At 37.8% G+C, this 27046-nt stretch overlaps 1 protein-coding gene across 1 annotated transcript in view; it reads right to left on the reverse strand.

The window, feature by feature from the left end:
• Positions 1–23441, reverse strand: part of me2 (malic enzyme 2, NAD(+)-dependent, mitochondrial) — a 58167-nt gene extending 34726 nt beyond the window's left edge. The window contains exons 1-3 of the mRNA XM_028802577.2: positions 23306–23441; positions 8509–8624; positions 1482–1615 (exon numbers count right to left, since the gene is read on the reverse strand). Of these exons, the coding sequence (XP_028658410.1) occupies positions 1482–1615; positions 8509–8619 (245 nt within the window). The 5' untranslated portion in view covers positions 8620–8624; positions 23306–23441. The remainder of the gene's footprint in view (positions 1–1481; positions 1616–8508; positions 8625–23305) is intronic.
• Positions 23442–27046: the final 3605 nt, after the last annotated feature.

Raw genomic sequence — 27046 nt, forward strand, 5'->3', positions numbered from 1 at the left:
AACATGGGGCTGAGTCTCAGTACTTTAGCAAAACCAACTTTATTCAGCTTGAAACAGGAACAGCAGGGTTATTTATTGTAGCGTGATCTATCACTCTCCTATAAACAGACACAAAGTGTCAAACAGGGTTGTGACCAGGTTAGTGGCCAAGTAATCCTGTGCCCTGCATTTACAATGTTCCTTGCATCACCCATTGAGATCTTTTCTGTTTGCTTCAGTGCCGAGCCGCATCAGAGCTGTGAGCCTGCTGTTGCCCCAGCAACAGATTAGCAGTCATCCACAGACGTGGTGATCGCACTTTGGGATGCTCTTTGGCGTGTTGTCCCGTTGGGGGAGATCTCAAGAGAGTTTAGAAACCTCACATTTTTTTGAATGAGTGCTGCATTAATAGGAATGTTTCTTGAACGAGCATCACTGAACCACATAAAAACGGCTTTTTCGACGTCTTCAAATGCAGCTGTTCGCATACGTTTGCAACCAGAGATTTTTCTTCTTTTTTTGCTTGGTCTTTCAAGAAAGTTAAAAGTGTTGACAGAGAAATTCCTAATCACTGCAACATCTTTTTCTTTACATTTTTGCAGCTCTCGATTGCGGTATAAAGTTTTTTTTTTTCTAATATGAACTGTTATCGTTTTTTCGTGTCTGCCATTTCTATAGGAGGGTGACAATGAGTTAAATTCCAATGGATGTTTTTCAAATGTTGATAAGCAATAAGCAAAAGGTATCACTGAAAACCACCGAAAACAAAAACAGCAGAAAAAAAAAAAAAAAAAAAAAACAGTACGAGGAAAGTCCAAAGAAATGTTTCTGTTTGGAGATCAATGTGCACAACTGAGCTGCGACCACAGAACTAACTGCTCTGTGGATGATTCATTCAAGCATTTCAAGGTCACTTCATTGTAATGAAAGTATCTGCTGAATGTACTTCATAGTAATACGATTTCTATAGACTCGTGTCATATGGGGAAACTGTCAGGACCATTAAAATACTTCGTTGTAATGAAAATTTTGTTGTAAAGATATTCGTTGTAACGGAATTTTACCTGTATAACAATAAGAGTAAAATATAAAATAAATACTGTAGATTCGAAACAAAGTGTCATTGCTCCATGAAATTTCAGTGAGGCACACGATTGACTTGTTGCTGCCATCTAGTGGATATGTAGCACTATTAATTTAGTATTAATCTAATAATGGCAACTTTTATTGAGGTTGGTTGTTTTTATTTTTTTCTAGTTAATCATGTGTTAAAAAATCTAAAAACATTAGCATATATTCTAAGTTAGACTATACTGGAAATGTTTTTTAGAAATAGGTGTAGTGGTTTTCACAGACAGACAGAAATTGAATTTTATACCATATAAGATGTACAAGGAAAAATGTCTTACTGTGCAATTTGTCTCAGATGTCAGAAACTAAAATAATTACGGAAAAAAGGAAATTCTGCTTACATTATTAAACATAAACCAGAAAAACCTTACTTTTCTAAAGGATCGTCCATTTTTTCTAAATTCCTTTTGAAGCGCATAGTCTGAATGTCCTGGGACTCTATTTTGGGAGGAAGAAGCCCCTGTAGGCCAAGCAGCTGCCTCTCTTTCAAAGAGAATGCCATTCCCTAGAAGAAGGATGACATGATTTGACCAATTATTGCACACATGTAAAATACTGTAAACACAAGTCAGGTTTATATTAGAAAATTATCACAGAAGAGTAAACATATGCAGTCAATTCAGTTTACATACTCTACACAATATACTGTATGTAATGCATACATACAGGTATCCCTGTTCAACACCTGGATAATTTCTCTACAGCAGTATGTTGAGAAATTTCCATTGTACAGTTTGTAGATATACCACCATGTATTTTAATAACATACCATAATAGGCATAAACAGGCTTTGAGAACATTGTCTACATTTTTGAGTTTTTAAATAATTCATTCACTGATATAACAGCTCTCTGTGTTAGGTTCTGTCCTCAACTAATTTTTATATGGGCAATAATCCAAGTCCATTACTGTTGGCATTGACTTCAGAGCCTGAATATTCCCCAAGACAACAGAATCATAGTTATGTATTTTGAAGGCAATACACTGATATGAAAAAAAAATGTTTTTAAAAAGTAATATAGAACTCAACACACTTGTAATCAGTTGTAAAAATTGCCCTTTGGTACGCATTATATAATACCACACATCCTGCAATGGACTGACAGTCTGTCTACTGTTGTTTCAGTGTGTCATGAGCTAAAGCTGTTGAATTTTCCACACCATACACAATGTGATTACCACCCAGGAGTGCAGAGTGTGTTATGTAAAAAATAATAAAAATCACAGCATAACTACTGCACATAGTCACTTTCAAAAAGTTCCATACGCAGCATCAGTACATAAACAAACAACTGTCTAAATGATTAAAACAAGGCTGAGTGACCAAACCTAATAAATGTGTTGTGTAGGTTGAAATGTTACAATTGCCTTTAATATTTCAATGTATACAACAGCCAGGAAAAATACAGTTCAAGGACTCTCTGAAATCACCTAAACTTCAAAAACATCCAACAATGGCAAATTCAGTACTGACATGGTCTGTATCAGATTTAAAGCAAGTTTTACTACATAATTTTTTCAATTGTTAATTTAATGAAACACTGCCATCTCTTATAATGTATGCTTTCAAAATGTATGCTGACCCACGACGACAATGAAACTGTGCTTTGCAAGTGTGACTGATATTGCTGCTGGTATAGTTTGCTGTTTAGATGATGGACAAAAACTGTGTATTTACAGATTGTCATTTTGTATATACCGTATATGCTCACATATAAGTCGGGTCTTGAAACCCGAAAAATTGATCATAAAAATCAGATCCCGACTTATATGCCATTCAAAAATGCATCACTTATTTATTTATTTTTTTTTTACATCTTCTTGCCTCCTCCAATCTTGCATCAGTTTCTCAGACACATCGAATTTTGTTGCAGCAGCACAGTTACCAATCTCTTTTACTACTTCAATGACGTTTAATTTAAAACCAGTTTCATATATTCTTCTAATTGAACACTCTATCGCAGATAAGGGATGCTCTTACAATAAAGGTGTATGAGGGTGTGAGATACAAAAAACACAAATCAATGCAAACGTTGCTTCGGAATAGTTTGAGTATTACCGTGTGGTCACGTAGGCACAATAGAGAGAAAGAGAGAGGTTAGGAGCACATGCTGATACAGCGCATTGCTGCACTCACAAAGAAAAAAAAGGCAGTATGCTCCGTGGTTACACTCTGAGGGGGGCGTTAGCATATCATAATCTCTTGGACCAATAGCGTGAGTTTCAGCATTCGACTTATACAATGACATTATAAAATACCAGAAATTATACTGTAAAATCAAGTCCCAACTTATCCGTGAGTATATACGGTAACTGTTGACTTATATAGCAGTTTCCATAAAATCTGATATTTGTCAGGTTTGTCAAATTTTATATTTTCCTAAAAATACATGTTTGTACCACATTTTTTAACCAAATATTCTATAATGTGTTGCTGTACAATGATAAAAATGTTTACTAATTTCTGGGATATTTAATTTACTGTAATATGCACATTAGTAAAAGGACAAGGGTCATTGTGTATGTCTCTGTGTCCATCTGGTTTCTATATCTCTGTTATATGGCATTTGGTATGGGATTTGTAAAAGCGGTGCTAATGTTTGTAATGTGCCACCTATTGGAGTGTAAAATGTAGTACATTTTAATTACTACATGCATTACAAAATACATTTCAACAGACAGTGCATTGCAAACATTAATGCAGAATATTTCCAACAGACAGTTAAGTGCCGGATAGACAGATATCAAGTGCAGTTGTAGAAATTTGCTTATCCACCTTGATAAAAAAGTGTGTGTCTTTGTATCTGTGTGTCCACCCAGTTGCTTTGTCTCTGTTATATGCCATTTGGTATGGGATTCATTAAAGCAGTGGTAATGTTTCTGATGCTCCATCTGTTGAAATGAAAAATGCAACACATTGCACTACATGTATTATAAAATACATTCCAAATGATGATGCACTGCTAACACTGAATACGCTGAGATCTACATTGATAATTTAGATTTCAACCCATTTCAGACAGGTAGCACAGCTGGTCAAAAAGAAACACGATTCTGTAACTGAATTACATGTAATCATTCAACATGAGGAAGTGCCATGTTGGTTACTGCTGCTCTCACGCAAAACTCCACTGCCTTGTGTTCAAATCCCAGCCTGATTATTGCATGTGTGGCATAGGTATAACAATACATAAATGTTATGATAACATGATAAAATATATATCCTAATTCTGGTTTCAAAATATATTTTTGATAAGCTACTGTCCTTCATTGTTGTAAGCAGCAAGAAAAATATAACATTCTATAATCATTGGCTTGCTCTCTATACCTCTCTGACTACTTACCCAGTCCATGCAAACACTCCTTTGCCTAAAATAAATGGTTTGTGCCAACAGAGTCACGCACTGTGAAATACTAGAAAACGTAAATTGTAAAAGAAAAAAGATAAGACAAACACAGCATTAACAATTGTAAGATGATATGTACAGTAGATGCATGCAAAGACTTAGATCATGTACTTTAACCTCCATATGTCAATTAAAACCTCACTATAATCAAAAACCTGAGTTTATGGGCTGTAGTGCCTATGATCTCATTGCAGTTTGCATACTAAGGTCAGCAAAATCAAACTAACAAGGTCAATCCATTAGTGGCAGTGAAATCTTATCAGGCTATGCAAACAGCATGGGAAAGGAATACGGTTATCTTTTCCAAAAAGACAATATACTGCTGCCAGAGGTGTCAGTAGGTTAACTGAAAAAGTCCTAACTACTCATTTGTTCTGTTGTTGTGAGAAAACCTGTAAAAGTAGGGAATAATTTTATTTCCAAAAATAAAACAATTAGGTAGTGCCACTAACTTCAACTGGAGACTGAGAAAATAATGAAAAGGCAACCCCTTCAATATGCAGTTTTATAGGACACAGTGAATACCTAATACCTTTAAAAAAAAGCAAAATGGGGTGGATGATCTCTTCAGAAAGGCCATCTTCTGCAATTTGTTGCTGATGAACTTTACTAAGAGCAGAAACAATTAACATAAAATGGAGACTGCATACGTTGTCTGTGATATGTGGGCTCACAAAAAGGATTATTCGCTGTATCTTCAGTGCAAATCCCACCACCCCAATATCTCTCCCAGCAGAATTAGCAAAGATTATCAAATTCAGCTTGTTTCCATCAAACCGTTTTTTATTGGCTTGTTTATTTTTACTGGAATTTCTTGCAGACAAACAATGTGGTACCAGTACAATGGTGGAACCGGCACTTTCAAGATTCTTTTATTTTTTCGAAAAAGTAACATCCACAAAGCCAGTCTTTACATTAAACTTGCTTTTCTCAACTTACTTGAAGAACAAGTGACTAAAACTTCAGGAGGGTGTTCTCATTGTGATTTATATTTTTTGGTAGTGCAGAGCAAGATGTACAAACAGTAGTAAATAGTAAAAGTAAAATCAAGAGGAACCCACTATGTGTTAAAAAAAGAGAGAGAACAAAGCAAGCCTCTCAAACAGTCTGCTACACACAGTTTAAACGTTATGTCTATACCTCCTGATCAACTATTGCCTACAGGGTGGTGTCATGCTTCGTACAAGATTTTTACCAATTGATTACTTCAAGCAAGTGGCCATTACGCACAACTGATAATTTTTGGTAATATTTGATTATATTAATGGTCACATCACAAATCTTCCACGTTAAATGGTTAAAATCTGAACAGAATGAGCCCTTACACCCACTGCATCTCTTTACCTTTACCAATAAATAATACTTTGAGTGAAGGCTTCCTTAAAATTACTATATTAAAATGTAAAAATGTATTCATATAAACTGCACCTTCATTTAAAATGTTAAAATGTATTCATATAAACTGCACCTTAATTTATAGGTTCAATGTACTATAGGTTACCAGGTGTGATGAATGGCCAGGATGGATTGGAGTCCCAGCTGTGAAGAACTCTATTCCCTTGCCTGGCCAGGAGTCCAGCCTAATGGGTGGTTAGAGGAAAAGGTGTTCCATATCTCAGCCAGGAGGCAGACATACCATGCCATAACTGAAGGACAAATGGAGGGACTAGCATCCTGGTAGCTGAGCTGGGACACCAATGTGTTGGATGGACATAGGGAGACTCTATGCTCCTCCAGTGCGCTGGGCGGCAGCATTCCTTGACCGGTGTACCCTTATACACATCCGCAGGGTATGCTGGTTACTACGGCTGGGTATCAGCACTGACGTCCCGATTTGATTCAGACTTGATAGCGATTTTATTTTGACTGAATCAGCATGCACTGATATACTGTATATGAAGTACTGGCTTTTTCACAAATTACTTAACCATGCACGGAGAAGATTAATATAATGTGACAAATTTCAGTAACATTTTATTGGAAGCGTGTCTACAAAGTGACTTCATAACATGTACATAAACATAGAATGAAATTTAAGAAGAAATACTTGATTAGTAATGAACAATTAACATCAGCATTTGGAAGATGTGGAACAAAACATCATTGCTGTTTTTTTTAAAAAAAAAAAAAAACAAACAAACCTTTTTTCACAGCACTGCGCGCATTCAGAATCCACCATAATTTGACTAACATATTTTCACGCACGTGCGAGTAGGAGGACGTTGTATGGACCAGCACGTCAGGTTTTCGAGATACACATCATTGACGTTTTGACACATTTGAATATCAGTATAAATACATCAGCACAATATCTGGAGTTTGAACTCTGTCCCACCAAAATTATTTTGATGTGTTCATTCTGAAAACAAACCAGAAGACAATAGCAGCATATTCTCTACAAGCTCAGCATAACTCTCTGCTCTGTGACTGCCAAGAAAATTCTGGACAACAGGCACGAATGCTTCCAATGCTGCCGATTCAGTGGGCTTCAGTTTCCTTTTGAACTCATCGGCAAGCATCAGTTCATGGATTTCAGGACCAACAAAAACACCTTCCTTAGTTTTGGCTTCACTTTATTCAAGACCAAACTTATTTCTTAAATGCTGAAACGCATCAACGTTTCTGTCCATCGCCTTGACAAAATTTTCAAAGTAACGGTGAATCTAATGAACAAAATGTCCTGAAATGCAATGTTATGTTAAGGAAACAGTAAAACCGATTACCTACTGCAGCGTCAAGTCTGAGTTGTGTCGTTATGCTTAAGAGTCATATAAGACTTGGTAATCAGTAACAAATATTTTTTCCGCTAATTAAAAATGAATACTTTTTAAATAAAATTAATAATGACAAGGTAAACAACTCACAGCTGTTAGTAGTGTGTGGCATCCCTAGTAGAATTGCCAGTATTTATCAAAATGGTTATCGAACTTTACTGTCCAGTCACCCTAGTTGTCCAAGACCTGGAACATCATAACTAAAAAATGGGACGTGCTGGACGAAAACAGTTTTCAGATTTGCAGTCAGCAAGTGAAATTTGTTAAAGAACAGGTAAAAGAATCCCAGTAGCAAAATGCTTATTGACCAGTGTAATTAACATTTGAGTTGCACTGCTTACATCCAGTAGTTCTTTACCAGTGTACCATTTCAATCTGTAGTAAGTCCATACATCTGATTCAAGTTTTGAAAATGACGATTTCTGGAGTACCTCTTTCTCTTGCCCGATTTGGCTCAAAAACTAATCAGCACATTGTCAACTCATAAAAGGCTTAAGTTTCAAGTTTTGTATTTTCCCATCCAGCTGTTTTAGCTTTAGACTGTACTCAAGAAACTGTGACGCACAGACACACATGCAAAGAGACAGACATACCATTATCGAGATATCAATGTTTTCGCTATCAAGGGACCCTAAAACGCTGAGATCCATCGAAAACCGGAGATCGAAATTTTTGATGAATCTAAAGCTTTCACCACTCCATACCCCCAAAGTCGATAGTTTATGGTGGGGGAGAGCGCAAAGCAAAAATGCACTTGTTCATATCCAAAACCGTGCACACTATTCTGTTTGGAAAATTTTCTGTTTGGTTGTGTTGTGGGAGGCCTTGGAAGTTAGCGTGGACATGCTTGATGACAGTGATGATGCCATTCCTCCAGTCATTTGTGTTAAGAAGAGGAAGCAAAAAGGAGAAAAAAATGCTACATTACAACCCTATAATATTGTTTGTCATGACATTTCATCAATATGCTGAGGCCAAGTATCAGGTTTTTTTGTCTTTTGGCACCATGCACAGTAATAGCAAACTCTGTAGCTAATGTATGTGGTGCGCCATCTATGTGAAGGTATAAGGAATGCTCCGGTGTCAACACTGATTTGAAATTAAAATTGTCAGAGAGAACAAATGTTAACAACCATGAGACTCACTGGCAAGATGTTACAAAGCTACTAATAGTTCCCTAAGAATCATAAATCAAATATTGTCCCATTCCTACTTACCTTGTTTGTTCTTGGATTTAGCATCAGGGGTTTTCCTTTCTCTTTTGTGTGCACAGCTCTGCAAGCACAGGCACATGGCCTGGACAGCACTCTAAGCCTAGACAGCATCATCTGATCTGTTAAAAAAGTAGTAGTTTGTAAATGAACAAAACGTATAGCAAACATTTGTAAGAATCAAGTACAGTGATAAAAAAAATGTGTTGCAAGGGAACAAAAAAAGGCCAAACTGTCAGAACAAGAAAACACTTCATGGCATTAAAAAGGTTGAATACTCCATTAAAGCCTGTCAAGCATCCTTTAATTCTTGTCATAAATAGGCCTATTCTGGGAATCAAGCTGCTGTACGTTCTGTTTATTTCAGTGGCTCCAGCACCAAGAAATTAATGAATGAAAACATCAGCCTTGCATATCATAGGCTAAGATTTATTCAGTCTCTTTAATTCTTCATCAGAATACCCAAAAATTTTACGCTTGAATAACTTAATACAAATATTATATGCAATACAGATTTTTCTGACAATTATAATGAATAGTAAAAACTTTTCTATTATGGTAAATTCAAGTAGCTACAAGCTGGAGAGCATTTTCTTGTTTTTATGCTTTTAGCTATGAAAAGTCTAGGCCCGGAACAACTTTAAAAGGACACCATTTATTTTGTTAGAGAGGCATCTTGCCTGTATGTCCTTCTTACTTGCCTTGTTTTGAGTTTCAGTGACTCGAGCTGTGAAGCAAGATCATAATTCTCTCTGAGGAAGCAAGCAGGCAAACTTTGTTGTGAAAAATGCAGGAGCCGAGCTTTATTACAGATAGAAGGCTAAACAAACTGCATGCAAGGCTTTTGCCTGTGTGAGTAATGGTAGCATATAAAACATAAGCAATTAAATGGCATTTAAAAGCATTAGAGCTCATCATTACCTTAGGCTAGGGGTCTCCAACCTTTTTGCCCCCCGAGAGCTACTTTTACAAAATGAAAATGGCCAAGAGCTACTCATGTTTTCTAACGTTTATTCTCATAGCTTATTTCAACCCAAACAAACTGAATAAGCTTGTTTTGCCTAAACATTTACAAAATGCTGGTGTCTACAACTCACATTTTGCATTAAAACATCACAAAAAATATTTAGTTCACCTGCAAGTGCATTTTGTATGTCTGTATGCATTTTCTACTGTATCTCACACTATTGAATTAAAACATGAATGCTGTACGACGATGCAGGTTCTACTCCATGCTCCCTTCTTGCTTTTGGGCGCCATTGTTAAGCGGCCATCGGCCATCGATCTTAACACCTCAGGATTAGGCCATAAGAATGAAGGGAGGGGTAATCAGGTGATGCTTATTGTCAGATGGCAAATATGTCCTGCCAGCAAAAATAGATTTTGCATGAATTCCTTATCATCGACATTGGGTGCATAAACATTTATCAAAATCATTTTACAGTTAAATAAGTTGCCCATGACCATCACATATCTCCCTTCAGGATCCGATAGTACAGGGGTAGGCAACGTCGGTCCTGGAGTGCCACAGTATGTGCAGGTTTTTGTTCCAACCCAGTTCCTTAACGAGAACTCAATTATTGCTGATGAAGCACATATTGCTTAAGTGACATTTTAATGCTTCATTTTAGTGGTCTCGCTTGTTAAGGTTCTCCAACCTTAATTGCTTATTTCAATCTTAAACTGCTGCATTCAGTGTTTTAATTGCTCCTTATTAGCAATAAGATGTAAAACAGGGGTAGGCAATGTCGGTCCTGGTGAGCCGCAGTGGCTACAGTTTTTCATTCCAACCCAATTGCTTAATTAGAAACCAATCATTGCCAATCTCAGACCTTATTTAATTTTATGGCTTGTTAGTCTGTGCAATGTAAGGCTTTTATATCGTAGATTTTTTTCCTTTCCAAGGATATCATCCAAATGATTTGAAGCCTAAAACAGATCATTTTCAGTCTGTCACATTTTTCTATTAAGTGTTTTATTAAATCAAACCGTGCATGGTGAACACACACAGATGTAATTGGAAAAAAGCTAGCTGGAGAACTGCTGGCTGCTTTGTCTTTTACATCTTATTGCTAATAAGGAGCAATTAAAACACTGAATGCAGCAGTTTAAGATTGAAATAAGCAATTAAGGTTGGAGAACCTTAACAAGCGAGACCTCTAAAATGAAGCATTAAAATGTCACTTAAGCAATATGTGCTTCATCAGCAATAGTTGAGTTCTCGTTAAGGAACTGGGTTGGAACAAAAACCTGCACATACTAACTCCAGGCACTCCAGGACCGACGTTGCCTACCCCTGCGATAGTACATCTGATGCTACAAATGGGACTGTTCTATGTATGAGAATTCCCACACCTCTAGTTTTCTTTGTAAAGCTAGAATGGAACATTTGGCCAGTCCAGTCTTTTTGTAGCCGGACTTGATCCTTGCTTAGTAAGTGGGTCTCCTGTAAAAATACTATTTTAGCGTTTAAGCCTGTTAGATGAGAGCATACTTTCTCTCTCTTTAATTTGTGATTCAGGCCTTTAACATTCCAGCTCACAAAATTAACTGTCCCATCATGGAGACGTTGATTCTGAATTTTTAATGTCATTTTATAGTCTTAACTGGTAGTGAGGCAGTTTTAATCTTAATTTCCAATTTCCCCATGTTATTGCCATACAGCCTATTGTTGCGTTGATAGTTATAATTATAAGGATTAAAAGGATAGATTAGATATAGCCTGCTCTCCTTCTCTCCCCCCATTACCCCCCCATTTTGCCTCCCCACATGAGGCGAGACCCCACTTCACAATGTCCCAGTCCTCTGACATACCGAGAGAGAGCACGTCCAAAACAAAACAAGCCCCAGCGCAGCGGAGTTTGAAAATTAAAAAGTAGAGATATCTATTGCAGCTAAAGTTTAAATACTATCTGCCAAAAATATAATCATTAACAGTCTTTATGCTTAAAATATAATCTTCAACAATTTTAAAATAATCCTCTTTAATAAAACCCCTGTGTGCATCCAGTGTCCGTGTGTGTGTGTCTTCTGGTGAAGTGCGCATGCGCGGGGCACGGTGCGACGCTTTCAAAGCAGATGCTTCAAAGGCCGCCTGACACGTCACACAAGATAGAGAAGGCAGGACCTATAAAATATCACGCGGCCGATCCAATCGGATTTCGGTAAATGACGTAAGACCTAAAACAGAAAACACGAAAAATCCAATCGGGTACTGAGACGCGGAGACCAGCTTCCCCATTGTTGTGCAAGTGTTCACTCTGAGGATGTCACATTTGCGATTAAGAAGCTTGGCCTGGTAAAGTGTCAGTCGTTGAAGGGGTTTTCCTAAATATACGAATTTTCATGATATTACAATACGATGACTTTTAAAAGTAGATTTATTTTCGTGCACATTACATCAGTTGCTGGGGAGAATCTGCCGATTGCCCACTGTTGTGACAGAAAATTAAACACATATTATGGACAGTAAAGCTAGTATTACTGTCAGAGAAAATTACAGGCATTTTACGGAAAAAATTTAATGAGGTAAAAGGTCCCTTGCCATTTAATATAGACTGTTCCTACTAATGTTTATGGACTACTGTTCTTGAGCCCGTTATTGTAACGGGCTTAATGTCTAGTAAGATAATAAAATAATGAACCCTGGGATTGGTGTTAAAAAGTGGTCTAGGATATGCATAGAAAATCCTAATGCAATAACAGAAATAACAATAAACCAAGGGTATGATGTTAAAGAGTCTCCTTTAGGGTAGTAAAAGAAATAAAAAAAAAAAAAACACTTTACTTCCACACACTCACGTCTAACTGTAATTAAAACATAAAGCTTACTTAAAAAACATAAACATATAGCGACCAAGTAAAGATAAGGATGTGTGATAGCTCCTTGCCATGCCATGACAAGGTAAGGCTCCTTATTGTCTTTCAGAAGAGTGTCGGGAAAAGCTTCTTTAATTCCTTTTCAGCTTCCTCCTTGCTTGAAAATACATAAAATTGGCCATGAACTTCCACTTTCAGTCTGGCAGGATACATGTATTTGATATCGGCTTTCCGTAACAGCTGTTTAATGATGAAGAAGGCTGCCCGTTTTGTTAAAGGTAAGAAGTCAGGGAAAATGCGAAAGATTATTTTCAAATATAATCTCTTGCTTGTGTCTGAGAAGTGCCATCACCTCAAGCTTACATCGTAGTCGCTCCAAGCGGACAATAAAAGACCTAGGTTTAAAGGTACTGTATTTGAACTGCGTATACAATAAGTTGCTGCTATCTCGGTATCTGGTTTAAAGTCATCTCCAATTATTTTAGAGAATAATTCTACTGCAAATTTCACTGGGTTTGTACTTTCTCGTTTCTCAGGTAGACCTTCGATTCTTAATTATTCCTTCTGCACCCATCCTGCAGGGCTGCAAGTCTGTCTCCGAGTTTTTTGCATCCCGAATTCGCAGCTGTAGCTTTTTCATCGGCATTAGATGCCAATTGTTCCACTGTTTCAATTCGAGCCGTGAATGCCTGCTTAACGTCATCCAGCTGATCGGCAAGTTTTTTCAGTTTAGATCTATTTTCTTCAATGTGTTCCTCTAATTTCCCCAATATGCCTTTAAAGATCGCGTCAAAACGATTAAATAGACGCGTTTCCCTGTCCTTGTTATCCTTCTTAAGTCTTTCTTAACCTCACTTATAGCCGTAGCAGTAGCCAGTAGTGCAATCATCTCTTTCACTTTGGACAGATCATTTCAGCTTTCGTGCTCCGCGGGTGGAATTGCAGCTCCTATTACAGCCGATGCTGCAGGCTCGCGATGAGTAGATGGGAGCACGTACTGCAGAGCCTTTTCTAGTTTCGAATGATCCTCTGAAATCGACGATCCATCGTGACCTGCATCACTTGAACCCTCGCTCCCATTTTCGCTCTCGACTGGCGACGATGCAGTGGAGTGGGTTCCTAGGAAGTCTGCGCATTCATCTGCCTGTTCCAGGTCAGTCTCCGAGAGGCCGTACCTCGTACTCGGGCTTGATGTCTGTCCAGGCTTTGATGTAGCTTTAAGTTTCTTTTCCGGTTCTTTCTGACCTCTCTTCTTGTTACTCATGTTTATATATTATATATTGTAGTGGAAGTTCCTTGGGTTGGGTAAATACAGGATACCTCTAAATAATAAGAAATACATGGGAAAATAAAGCCCCTGCTAACGGAGCTCCGCTTCAGACGTCCATCTCCTGTAACGGACGAGACCAACTTTCTGAAGATTTCTTCACAACAGAAACAGCAATTCACCTAAAATTCAAGTTTCTGAACCAAACATATTTTCTGCATGAGACATTAACAAAGTTAAACATTGACTGTCAGAAACAAATTATTTAAAATGTATTTAATGTCGCTATGTTTTCCAACACCCCCATCTCTATCTTATGGCAGAACTAGACCTCAACAGAATGAAATGGACAAAATATATGCATCCAATTTTATATGATGATAGTTATAGTTATTATTGAGTGATTCATGTTGTCACTCTTGGCTTGGAAAATTCTGAAAGAAGAATGAAAAGCTTGTATAACTACAGATATTTGAACAGATACTGTAGTTGCAAGTGCTCTGATCATTATCAAGTTCTCCAATCTGGACAAAGCTGTTATATTTTGGATATACACTTACCTTGCCACTGATGGATGTGCATATTTTAATAGTCAAATAAATTATTTATTTATTATCCTAACCCTTTTTTTTTTAAATACAGTCCAAGGGGAGGACTATGCTCAGCACAAACACGGTACAAATAACAGGCTTTCTTGCAAGAAACACGAGACAAATAAACAAATCAGATAACGTACATAGGTGTAACAAGTGTGTTCAAGCACTTTTACATCTTTGTGACATTTATATCACATTTCTGTTTATTCAAATTTAAAATAACACTAATACAGTATGTGTTAACTGTTTTTGCTATGAGTTTTACTAAACCTTTTAAATATGAAGATACACTGAATACTGGAATTATTTGCACATGCCTCACACTCACTGCCTCAATTGTTCTATGAAATAAGCTGAAGATTTTTGAAAACCTTGAACAAGTGCAGCTACACCATTATATTTTTTTTTAATTTGAAATATATGCAGTATACAATATACTCTATTCTACATAGCTCAGCAGTAATTGAACTTTTCCCAAAAATTTGCTTGAACAATTAATGTACAACTGAATTTCAATGAAATTAGTCCAATGGAATCCGAGGCATTTCATTTGGACAGCAAGACAGATATGATGACAATAACACGTGTTTTCTCCCATTATTTAAGTTTTTTTTTAACCAAATAAAAAAGTAAATCAAATCAAATTATGCAATAGTGATATGATCAGAAAAGATACTCATATTCATCATGCTTCTGATATGTAAATGTGTTAAGCATATTGGCACATTAAAAAAAATGCTAAGTGTTTCGCAGATTACTACGCCATTAGAAAGGGGAACATTTAAACCCAGCAAAGGCACAACTTTTTCTGTCTAATCAGGAGCTGATCACTTAGCTAACGACAAGGCAGAGGAGAAAAGACTAGCGTCACACGCGTGTGCTACGCATAGGGGACAGTTTAAGGGCTCCGATAATTGTAATCTTCCACTGGAAAGCCAGAGGGCGCTGTCGACTGATGACGTTTCCTCTATTTGCAGACCAGAATATTGACAACAATGATATCTCTGATGTCACTACCGGTTTCCACCCACCTGGACCCACCTCTTCCTGCCATGAACCTTCATCAACGGAAGCAATGCCACCTAAATCCGTCTTTCTAGAGACTTGCTTTATCATGAAGTTTCTTTTCTTTTTCAACACACTATACCTTGCATTTTATTTATATATATGGGGTTAGCCTTTGTGGAGCCCCAAAGATCGATTATTATCTCCTCTTGTCTCTTTGTTACACTGGGAAAAGCAGTATATATAGTTTTCACAAAGCAACCTATAGAAATAAACCTTTTCTGTTGACATTTGTCTTTGTCAAAGAGTATTCATGGTCACTTAAAATAATACTAATTGCAAATAGTATCAATAAAAACCTTAACTTTATTAAAAATTACATCAAAATTCACTGGGCTGGACCTAAAATAAATTTTTATTTCACAATGTTTAAGGCTAAGTGTATTGGGAAAAGGATGCTAAAGATAGAGCTGCCAGGCAAGAGGAAAAGAGGAAGGCCTAAGAGAAGGTTTATGGAAGTGGTGCAAGAGGACATGCAGGTAGTGGATGTAATAGAGCAAGATATGGAAAAACATGATGCGCTGTGGCGAAACCTAACGGGAGCAGCCGAAAGGAGAAGAAGAAGAATGTTAGATCTTTATTTTGGTATACAATGGTGGGACAAAATCTCAGCCCTACAATAAACAAATGAATATACAATAAATAAAACTACAATGTGCAAATTCCCTACAGTTTCACTGTCAGGGGATTGACTACTATTGCAAACATTTGAGCTTATGTCTCATTCTACACCTAAATAACTTAGAAAATAAAATAGAATGTCCACCTAATCTAATCCCTTCATAAACTGATACTTACATTTGTTATGTATGACTGAACTTATTTAGATCTGACACAAGGATTGATGCTATTAACATGAAAAGGAGACTTAAGAATTGTTCAGCACTGGCATGAATTAGGCTCCTAACCATCTTCAGGGAGCACTCAATTTAAGGATTGAAACCAACACCTTCAATCATGCTGCTAGGAAACAGGATTATACAAGAATGAATAAGCTGCTTCTTTCTATTATTACTTACCCATATGTCATTCCCTGCAACCTATTTGTAAGATTAAAGATCTTAAATACAATAGTTTAGAACAGTAAGTTACATGTTACAAGGTCATTTAGAATCTGCAGACAGTGTGGAAAAACAGGGAAACAAGATGTCACATTTAATGTGGAGTGTAATTAACAAGAACTCCCCCATTAAGAAATTAGTCAACATGAACATCTACTTTAACACTGGGGGACCTCGCAAGACTAGCACAAAACTGACATTTTTTTAGATCTTTAATTCTGTTACTATGACTTAAACCGAAGTCTATGCTTCTAGTAATAATAATAATGCAGACTGACTCACTAAACAATAATCCAAGACCCCAAACTGTTAACTAACATTAAACATACCTCAAGCTCCTTCCAAATTGCACAAAACCAGAACAATCAGCAGCAAATAGTTACTCCAAGTTAAAAAAAATAAGCAAAGCAAAAAGAGATATTCAACAAAGACAACTAGAAAAATGTAGAGCATTTTACTTATAAGGATTTGTTTTCTTAATAATTTCTATACAGAATTAGTGCTCAGCATGCTACCAGCAATCTGTTGATTGCACATTTTATTTTAAAAAGATTGGAATCTAGCAGAGATTATAGGTTTTTAAGGCTTTTCTTCATTTATAAATAGAAATGTTACAATAGAAAAGCAAAACGTACTGGGTAATGATGCCTGTAGAAATGACAAGAAGAGCAAATAAATTCAAAGCAGTAATGCTATCTACAAGACCAAAACAAAAAAAAAAACAAAAAAAAAATCAGGAGTGGTCTCCCCTCGACTTTCTGGTATACTCAGATATAGGGATGGATATTTGAGGAGTAAACTGCAAGACAATGATTATATTTTTATATTATGTACATTAACGAGTCATCAACAACAAATCAAATTTATACTATATTCAACAATTATTATATGATTAAACTTGAATAAATCAGACTCTGCGGCTGCATGAATAAAAGGTAAAGTACCACTTCCAGTTAACAGAAATAGCCCAAAAGTTGATAGAAATCTAGACTATGTACCTAATATTTATATGCCAAATTCTGACCTAAGTGAAAGCGTACTCAAGTTATTGTGTTTACACACACACACACACACACACACACACAAAGACATAATTCCAAAAATGGTATTTTCAGACTCAGGGAGGCCTAAAAGGTAGAGATTCATCAAAATCTCGAAATGGAATTTTTGGACGATTCCAATACTTTCCCTGTACTTCATATACGAGAAAGTCCGGGAGGTCTAAAACGTCGAGAGCTACTTGACTGGACTTGAACCTAGTTTTGTAAAATTTGACTTGCTTGTATAAATTCAATAAAATGTTAAAAAAGAAAGATAAAACGTCGAGATTCATCAAAATCTCAACACTGGACGATTACAATACTTTCCCTATACGAGAAACTAAAAAACAGTATGGAACGTATAAGCAAAGAACATTCTCAATAAACCACTCCTTACTACACAATCCTACTAGAGGAGCTACAGTACGTAGAGAACGATACAAAGAATCACAGGCAGTTTTAAAATGTCTTCTTTTATGCGGAATCCTGCACTGACAATTTACTGTCACAAACAATATGCTACCTATCTACCCATTATCCAAACTTGACTATTCTGAACACGGATGCAGGGGAGCTCGGGCCCATCCCAGCAAGCATCAGGCACAAGGCACAAACAATCCGTTGACAGGATGCCAGTCTATCACAGGGTGAACACACTTGCACACAAACACACACTAGGGCCAATTTAGCATTACCAATCCACCCAACCTGTATGTCTTTGGACTGATGAAACTTGGACAAGGTGTGGGGAGGTGTCACTTCTGACAGTAATAGTGGGAATGAGGAAGAAATCAGCTCTGAACAGGGTCTATCTACTCTTGAATATACACTTGAATCCACCCACAGTTTCTAATATGTGAAACACTAAATTTAAAAAATATAATGTGACATTATAAGATCTTAAATATTAACAGTGCACACGTTAGAATTACATATACGTGGGACGTTCAAGATGTTTCTGAACTTTTGTATTTTCATTGGAAACGGTGAAGGCATAAGGAGTAGTAATTGGGCATTAAAAGGTTGGTATGACGCTGGGAAAATTGCATCGCAAAGGAGGTAACTATGTAGAAAAGTGATGTCATTTGTTTTTTAAATTCTTAATAAACAGAGTTAAAAAATTTTTTGAATATCCCTCATTTACACATACACACACCCAAAGAGTATATATATGCAAACATGCACATATGAGGGGGTTCCTAATTTAGCGACACAGTTTTTAAATTTTTTTCCTGTAAATTTTCAGATGGCCTAGTATGATTCCATTATATAAATATTGCAAGAATGTAACACCTTAGTAACTAGGGAGCTAAACTGTAAAAAAAAAAAAAAACAAAAAACACAAAATTGCCAGTTTAGTTATTGCGACTTATTTATTTGTGCAAAGACAAACTTGAGAAAGGTCCTTTGCTTACACTTACAATACACAGACATGTGTCTCTGTAACTCTATTAATCATTAAATGTAAAGTGTCTTAGTGCTGCTCACCTCAAAGGCCTCTTGAACTTTACTTTAAACTATTCAGTCAGTACAGGCTCACAAATAAAGTATCAGTTTCACCAAGCAGTAGCTCAACAAAGAAACACCTGGAATAACGCCATTTCACATTCTTTTCATTTGGCCTTTTTACTTCAATTCAAGTCTTCAACAGTTGCTCTTCCACTGATTTCTATCTTGCGCCAATGTCTCCAGCCATCTCATTTTCAAATTATAGTTTGCATTCAAAATTTTCATCATTTAGGGGAAAAAGTCCCCTTGAAAGTCTTTATCACTATTAGTCCTCCCTGTGAAACACATTTTAGGACAGGAGACCATTCAGTCCATCAAGCTTGTATGGTAGCTCACCAGTTAATGCGTCCTAATGTTCGATTCATTCATTTTTCCTTAACTCCATCAATATTTTATATTTGCAGTCATTTTAGTTTCAGTCCATCCAGTTTTCAGCTTAACTCTGAAAGTCACTAGTTTTGTTTCTGATTAACAAAAGCTGTTGAGTGTGACAGCAGATTTTTGCTCTCTCTCTCTTGGAAGCACTCAATGTTAAGTCATACTGCTGCCTCACAGATGCAGTGTCCTGGGTTGGAATCACAGAGTTAAGTTATTGTCTGTGTGGACTTTTCCTAATATCTCTGTGGGTTGTTCTCTGGGTATTCCTGTTCACCTCTCATATTCATATATTATATGTATTAGGTTAATTGATTGTAAATAAGGCCTGAGTTACTGTGCATTACTTTTCCCTACAATAGACTGGTAACTATCCAGGACTGGTATACAATGCCACTGGGTTACATACCGGCCTTCCACAAATCTCAATTAAGTACGCAGGTTTGAAAATGTTCTCAACAAAATCACCAACTTTAACCTTACAATTATAGTTGCAACATGAATTTTCTGATATACATTTTACATTCACTTACTTGACTGATGCTTTTATCCAAAGCAACTTTCAACACTTGAGATACAATTGGTTACATTTCTTTTAGTTCTTTCCAATTGCAGCACAGGCAGGTGAAGTGATTTTGCTCAGGGAGACACAGCGTCAGTGATGAGATGCAAACTCACAATCTCAGGGTTTGAAGTCCAAAGCCTTAATGTTACTTTAACACTGGTGATTTCTCTGTTTTTTTTAAGGCGGTGAGCAATTCACAGCTCTCCCTAAAACGTGCATCTGCACAACAAAGCTGGTGCTAACAGGGAAGAGGTCAAGTATGGATACTTTAGGTACTTTGATACAGTACTACAGTAATCCCTCGCTATATCGCGCTTCGCCTTTCGCGGCTTCACTCCATCGCGGATTTTATATGTAAGCATATTTAAATATATATCGCGGATTTTTCGCTGCTTCGCGGGTTTCTGCGGACAATGGGTCTTTTAATTTCTGGTACATGCTTCCTCAGTTGGTTTGCCCAGTTGATTTCATACAAGGGACGCTATTGGCAGATGGCTGAGAAGCTACCCAGCTTACTTTTCTCTTTCTCTTGCGCTGACTTTCTCTGATCCTGACGTAGGGGGATTGAGCAGGGGGGCTGTTCGCACACCTAGACGATATGGACGCTCGTCTAAAAATGCTGAAAGATTATCTTCACGTTGCTATCTTTTGTGCAGCTGCTTCCTGAAATGACATGCTGCACGGTGCTTCGCATACTTAAAAGCTCGAAGGGCACGTATTGATTTGTGCTTGAAAAACAAACTCTGTCTCTTTCTATCTCTCTCTCTGTCTGCTCCTGACGGAGGGGGTGTGAGCTGCCGCCTTCAACAGCTTTGTGCCGCGGTGCTTCGCATACTTAAGCCAAACAGTCCTATTGATTTGTTTGCTTTTCTCTCTATCTCTGTGACAGTCACTGCTCCTGACACGCACTCCTTTGAAGAGGAAAATATGTTTGCATTCTTTTAATTGTGAGACGGAACTGTCATCTCTGTCTTGTCATGGAGCACAGTTTAAACTTTTGAAAAAGAGACAAATGTTTGTTTGCAGTGTTTGAATAACGTTCCTGTCTCTCTACAAACTCCTGTGTTTCTGCACAAATCTGTGACCCAAGCATGACAATATAAAAATAACCATATAAACATATGGTTTCTACTTCGCGGATTTTCTTATTTCGCGGGTGGCTCTGGAACGCAACCCCCGCGATGGAGGAGGGATTACTGTATTCTATTAAAATTAATAAAATAACAGTGAGAGGTCGAGCGTTTAGTTACAGGGTCCCTAAACTGTGGAATGGTCTGCCTGCTACTATAAGAGATGCCCCTTCGGTCTCAGCTTTCAAATCCCGGCTGAAGACTCACTACTTCAGTTTAGCACACCCTGACTAAAGCTGCTGATTAACTGTACAGACTGCATCTCTGTTGTCAGTCATTAGCACTAAAACATAAGTAACATGGTAGTTATAATTTGTTACTAACCCTCACCTATTCTGTTTCTCTTCTCGGTACTCAAATGTGGCACTTTGTGCCACGGCCCACCTGCCAAGTTGTTTTGCCTGCCTAACGTAAAGTCATCCCTGATGGAGGATCGCAGGAATCGTCAGGTAGATGGCTCCTTTCATCAGATTGGCTGGCCCAGCGCTCTCTCAGCTGTGGAATGGCCAACTGGGGGAGGCAGCTTGATGGCTGAGGTATCCAGGACTCTAAACAAATCCAAATCATATTATGTGATATCATCTACTGTTGAATTCTGCTCTGTCCTTGTAATATTTCTATTGCACTATTATACTGTATTGAGGATTTGTTCTGTTCTGTGTATTGTATTGCATTGCATTGACCCCTTTCTTTTTGACACCCACAGCACACCCAGCCTACCTGGAAAGGGGTCTCTCTTTTAACTGCCTTTCCCAAGGTTTCTTCCATTTTTTCCCTACAAGGGTTTTTTGGGGAGTTTTTTCTTGTCTTCTTAGAGAGTCACGGCTGAGGGACTGTCATGAGGCAGGGCCTGTTAAAGCCCATTGTGGCACTTCTTGTGTGATTTTGGGCTATACAAAAAATAAAATGTATTGTATTGTATTGTACTAGCTGAATTACCAGACCTTGCCGTGGAGGGAAACTGGAAAGGTGGAAAAATAATTACAAAGGATGCATTATAATGCATTATTATCCTTAAAGTGGTTGCATTAAGTAATTAACTACTGCAAATATTGGAAAAATCAATTATTTTCAATATTCTTGGTTTTTCCTTCTAGTGCAAAGAGCTCTAAATTGAATTACATAACTCTAGAAACAAAATGACCCAACCTAGGCTGCCTTGGGTAATGCTCAAGTTTTATATGAAAAACATAACTTGTGCTACAAAAAAAAAAACAAACTATGTGCCAAATTTCAAGTCAGCACCAAAAAAGGCTGTGCATAAAGAACAGATGTTTTACTTCATTGTGATACAGACATTATAATCCCATTTCAGACAGAAAATGACATGAAGGTTACTGATCAACACTGTTACCTGTTATGGATTTTTAGACTGCCACCTCGTTGTAGTTTATAAAAATCCTGCCCATTAATGTAGCTGCACTTACAGTTTGGAATGAAGCTCGGTCAGTAAGTGAACTGGAGAGCATTCGAGGTCAGGCAAGACGAGCAGCTGCTCCGATGTTTATTGGCGACAAGCTCCACATGCTTTTTGAGAAAGAAGACGGCAATCGATCCACAGCAATTAGTTTTGTGGCATTTGCGATCTTGTGCTACCTCACGATCGATTAAGTTTATTTTTAAAAAAAGGTAATTTCAGTGAACCACTTCGCTAGATCTTATAAGCTACTAAGTGCCGAAGGCTCCTCTTGCAAACAAATTAACGTTTTAATGTGTTAGCTACTAGTTTCTCGTCTCGTGCACCTTCACCCCCAAGTTCAGGAAGTGAAAATGCTATCTTAACACTTAAAACGTGTGTCACGCGCAACACACCCACTAAATAGGATTTGTACCTCTGAAGCCGGCAACATGAGAATGAGAAGAAAGGATGTCTGGACGAGCTAAGCTGCAACAGATATCACAGACCATTCAGGTTCTTCTCTTGACGCAAGTGGCAAGAACTGGCATTTACTCAACTACTGATAAGCAAGTCGAGGCTTTTCTGGCCTTAAAGCGGTCAAGAGTTCGTATTAACACTTGCACACATCAACGATCTGAGTTTTCCTCGTACTATCAGTCAAGGAATTAGTTTGGTTAACTAAACTTATTTAAGTCGCGTTGGAAAAAATGTGTCGGAAACCTTTTTCCTCACCGTTATGTATATTAAAATAGCTTTGGCCTAATATTATGAAAAAATTGGAAACCGCCACCGTTTCTAAAGGCGGGGACAACTGAATAAGGTTTCGGGCTGCGTGTTGCGTCTTATCAGCGCTTCAAAGGATGCGAGACTGAGCCGCAAGCCTCAACTGACAGAACATGACAGCTCCAATTGTTTTCGGCACATTTTAAACCGAAGCGAAACGGATAACCGATAAAACATTTAAACTAATACTCTACCTTGACGTGGCGTCTGGAATCACAGCTACAACCTCTTTCTTTTTTTTTTTTTTTCTCCGTACAGAGATCCTTTCTCCAGAGCCGCCCACCGCCTCTATACCAGAAAAGAAAATAAATATACAATTGAAACGAGCGAACGATAAGCCACGCCCACTTAGTGGAACGTAGCAGTGACAAGAAGGCGGGGCGACAAGTGGTTTGGCCAATCAAGTAGCGGAGTGCAAGGGCTGAAAGTAAGCTGTGATTGGTAGCTCCGTAACAATTTAAAGGTAAAAAAATATTTTACTATTTCTATGCTTGATTCAGTGACAATGCTGTATTGCCGTTTAATTGAAAGTTAGTTCACTCTGTCTTTTCGTGCTTGAAATTATGAGGCGGATTCACGGGCATCGCGCCACCCGATAAAGTGATTGTTTTTTAGCCCGTTAAACCAAAGTCGATCTGTGTGTGGATGTTGTCAAGATCATCTCAGAGCAATCGAAGGAGAAACTGCTCAATAAAACGAATCGGATTTTCCACTGTTATTCTATTAGATACTGGGCATGACTTTCACGAGTGACCATCTATTACATTACGGCCAGGTTTCTGTCCGTTTTGTTTTGTGTTTTACAATTTTTGTAATTATGTCATACGAAATAAACAACTGTATATTTGAAAGCGTTTAATTATTACCCTGCACTGTACTTTTTGCAGAGTAAAACAGAATAAATTTCCACTTGTCAACGGTAACGGCCATCCATTTAATGCTCCATCAATAGCTTGACCGGTTCTTGTTACACAGTTTTAGGCGACCAGAGTGACTGCTGTTGGCGGTTATTTGCTGCAGTGGGCTGTCTTATTGATCCACAGATCTCTAAATCAATACTCTTCATCTACATGTTATGTAGGCAGTGATTTAAAATACACTATGTGCACACCTCCCATTGCATAAAATCAATCACATAGCCATCTAATATCGATTTGCAAATATTGGCTATAGAATGGGTCATACTGATTAGATGAGTAAGTTTAAATGTGGCACTGTCATAGGATGCCCCCTTTTCCACAAGTCAGTATGTGAAATTTCTGATCTGGTTACATCTGACACAGTCAACAGTAAGTGCAATTATTGTGAAATAGATGTGTCCAGGAGCAGCAATAGCTCAGCCACGAAGTTACAGACCACACAAAGTCACAACGTGGAGCCAGCAGGTGCTAAAGCACATAGCATGTAAAAATCTCCCATTTTCTGTTGCATTACTCAAAATGGAGTTTCAGACTGCCTCTGGAACCAACATCAGCGTAAGAACTGTGCTTTGGGAGCTTCATGGAAAATGGGTTTCCATGGCTGAGCAGCTGCACACAAGCCTAAGATCAGTATGGACAATGCCAAGTGTCAGCTAGTGTGGTGTAAAACATGCCATCATTGGACTCTGGAGCAGTGGAAACATGTTCTCCAGAGTGATGAATCTCTCTTCCCAATCTGGCAGTCTGATGAATGAATCTGGGTCTGGTCAGTGCTGAGCGAACACTACCTTTCAGACTGCATAGTCCCTGCTTTAAAGTTTGGAGGAGGAATGATAATGATCTGGGGCTGATATTCAGGATATGAGCTGTTAATGATGCAGCATACAAAGACAATTTAGAATATTGTGCACTTCCAACTTTGCAGCAACAGTCTGAGGACGACCTTTATCAGTTTTATCAGAATTGTGGCCCTGTGTAAAAAGCCAGGTTCTTAATGACACAGAGGAACTTAAGTGGACTGCACAGGGCCCAGACGTCAACCCAACTGAACACATTTAGGATGAACTGGAATGCCAATTGTGAGCCAGATCTTCTCATCCAACATCAGACAAAAGACAAATGCTGTTTTGGCAAGCTGGACATACATTCCAATAGACTCCAAAATCTTGTGGAAAGCCTTCTCAGAAGAATAGAGGCTATTATAACCTCAAAATTGTGTGTGTGTAGAGAGTGTATTAGGGGCAATGAACTCCATATTATTGTCCACAGTCTTAGGATGCTCACGTAGGTGTGATGATCAGGCGTCCACAAACATTTGGCCATATAGTGTAAACTAAAGAAACATCATTGAGTGTTCTCCATCCATTATTAATCTGAAAGTTTCCATTTATGCATTTGCAGAAGAAGCACAACCCAACAATAAAACTAGGGGAGCTGGAACTTTTGAGCAGAAGTTGACACAACACTAGAAGCCACCCATATAAGCTGATGTAGAGTTGACAATTACCTAGCAGACATATTTTCAGTTTTTGATAATTAAGATTGTGCAACAGTTTCATACTGTAATCATCTAGTGATATACACACAATAAACAGCCTACTGGCAAATAGAATGCTCAGATAGCCAATCAAATGAGGCTATTAAGAAGTTGATTAGAAAACCAGGATAGGAAGGAAATCTCCTGGTTCCATGGATCCACCCGGCTAGGTGACAATGATGGCAGCTGGCAGTAGTGATGTAATGGTGTGGGTTGTGTTTTTGTGTCACTGCTTGGGTCCCCTGGCACAGGGTGACCAATACTTGAATGTCACAAGATATGTGGACATCATTGTTGATCAACTGCATCCTTTCATGTCAATAGTGCATCCATCTGTGAATGGGCATTTTCATCAAGATAATCACATCTATGAACAAGAGAAGCAGGTTAAAAATCTATGCATAATGCTTCATCCCAAAGTCACGGGAAAGGCTTGGGTGAATTAATTGTATGAACACGACACTGATTTTAACTTAATGTAGTAGCCTTTCCAGTCACCAGATCTCAAACCAGCATCTGTGGGATGTGTTGGAATTAACTATACAGAACAGAGAACCGCAGTAAGCTAACACTTATGTCACAAATTGGAATCAACTTACGCATGGGGACTATCAACAATTTTCCCGAGTCCTTGCTTGTGAAATGCAATCTTTTCTGAAAGTATATTGGGGATTCATTTGATGTTATGTACAGTGGGTGTACCTAATAAAGGGCATAATTCTACTATATGTATGTGAATGTCATTTCACAAGGGGTTTTGGTGGCCATTTTATTTGAGACCATGTCATGTGCTTTTTTATTGTCCACATAGGAAAGACCTTTTGCTGGCATGAAAATACTAGTCAATTTCAGAAATAGCTTAAGGAATTACTTCAGGTATTGACATATCATGTTTGGCTGCAACTTTTGTTTTGTCTTTCAACAAGTTTTCATATGTTCCACAGTGTTCACTGTGGCTCAGATGTGAAGTCCATCTTAATTGTTCAGGTCTGGATCGAGTGGTCATGATGCTGTGAGGCAACTGCTTTAGTTGCTTTGCAATCATATTGCATCTACTTTCCAAGAGAGCAACTACTATGTATAGGTGTATATATTAAATATTTTATGTTTTATTGTTATTTTTGAATTATTACTTTCAAGTCTTACGATATTTCTGTTGGTGCTGTTTATAATTTGATAATTATGTCCTGTTACTTTAAATATGCCTCCATTCCTTGCATGTTGTGGGTGAAGCCTTAAGAGGCGGGGCCACCCTAAGAGCGCCATAATTGACACAGATTAAGATATTTTTCCTGTTTCTTTATCAACATTAAGCTTTAATAGACTTTTAGAGTATTGTCAGCAGTTTCTTCCACTGATTAATCCTTTCTAATAACCATTTCCAGGTTTTTCCTTTCTGTTGATGATGTCTTTGCACAGTATTTTTTAGCTGTACTGACCAACTGTGGTTATTCCCGTAGAGAAGTATATTTAACATC

The sequence above is a fragment of the Erpetoichthys calabaricus genome, chromosome 5, assembly GCF_900747795.2.
Source record: "Erpetoichthys calabaricus chromosome 5, fErpCal1.3, whole genome shotgun sequence".
Classification (NCBI taxonomy): Eukaryota; Metazoa; Chordata; class Cladistia; order Polypteriformes; family Polypteridae; genus Erpetoichthys; species Erpetoichthys calabaricus.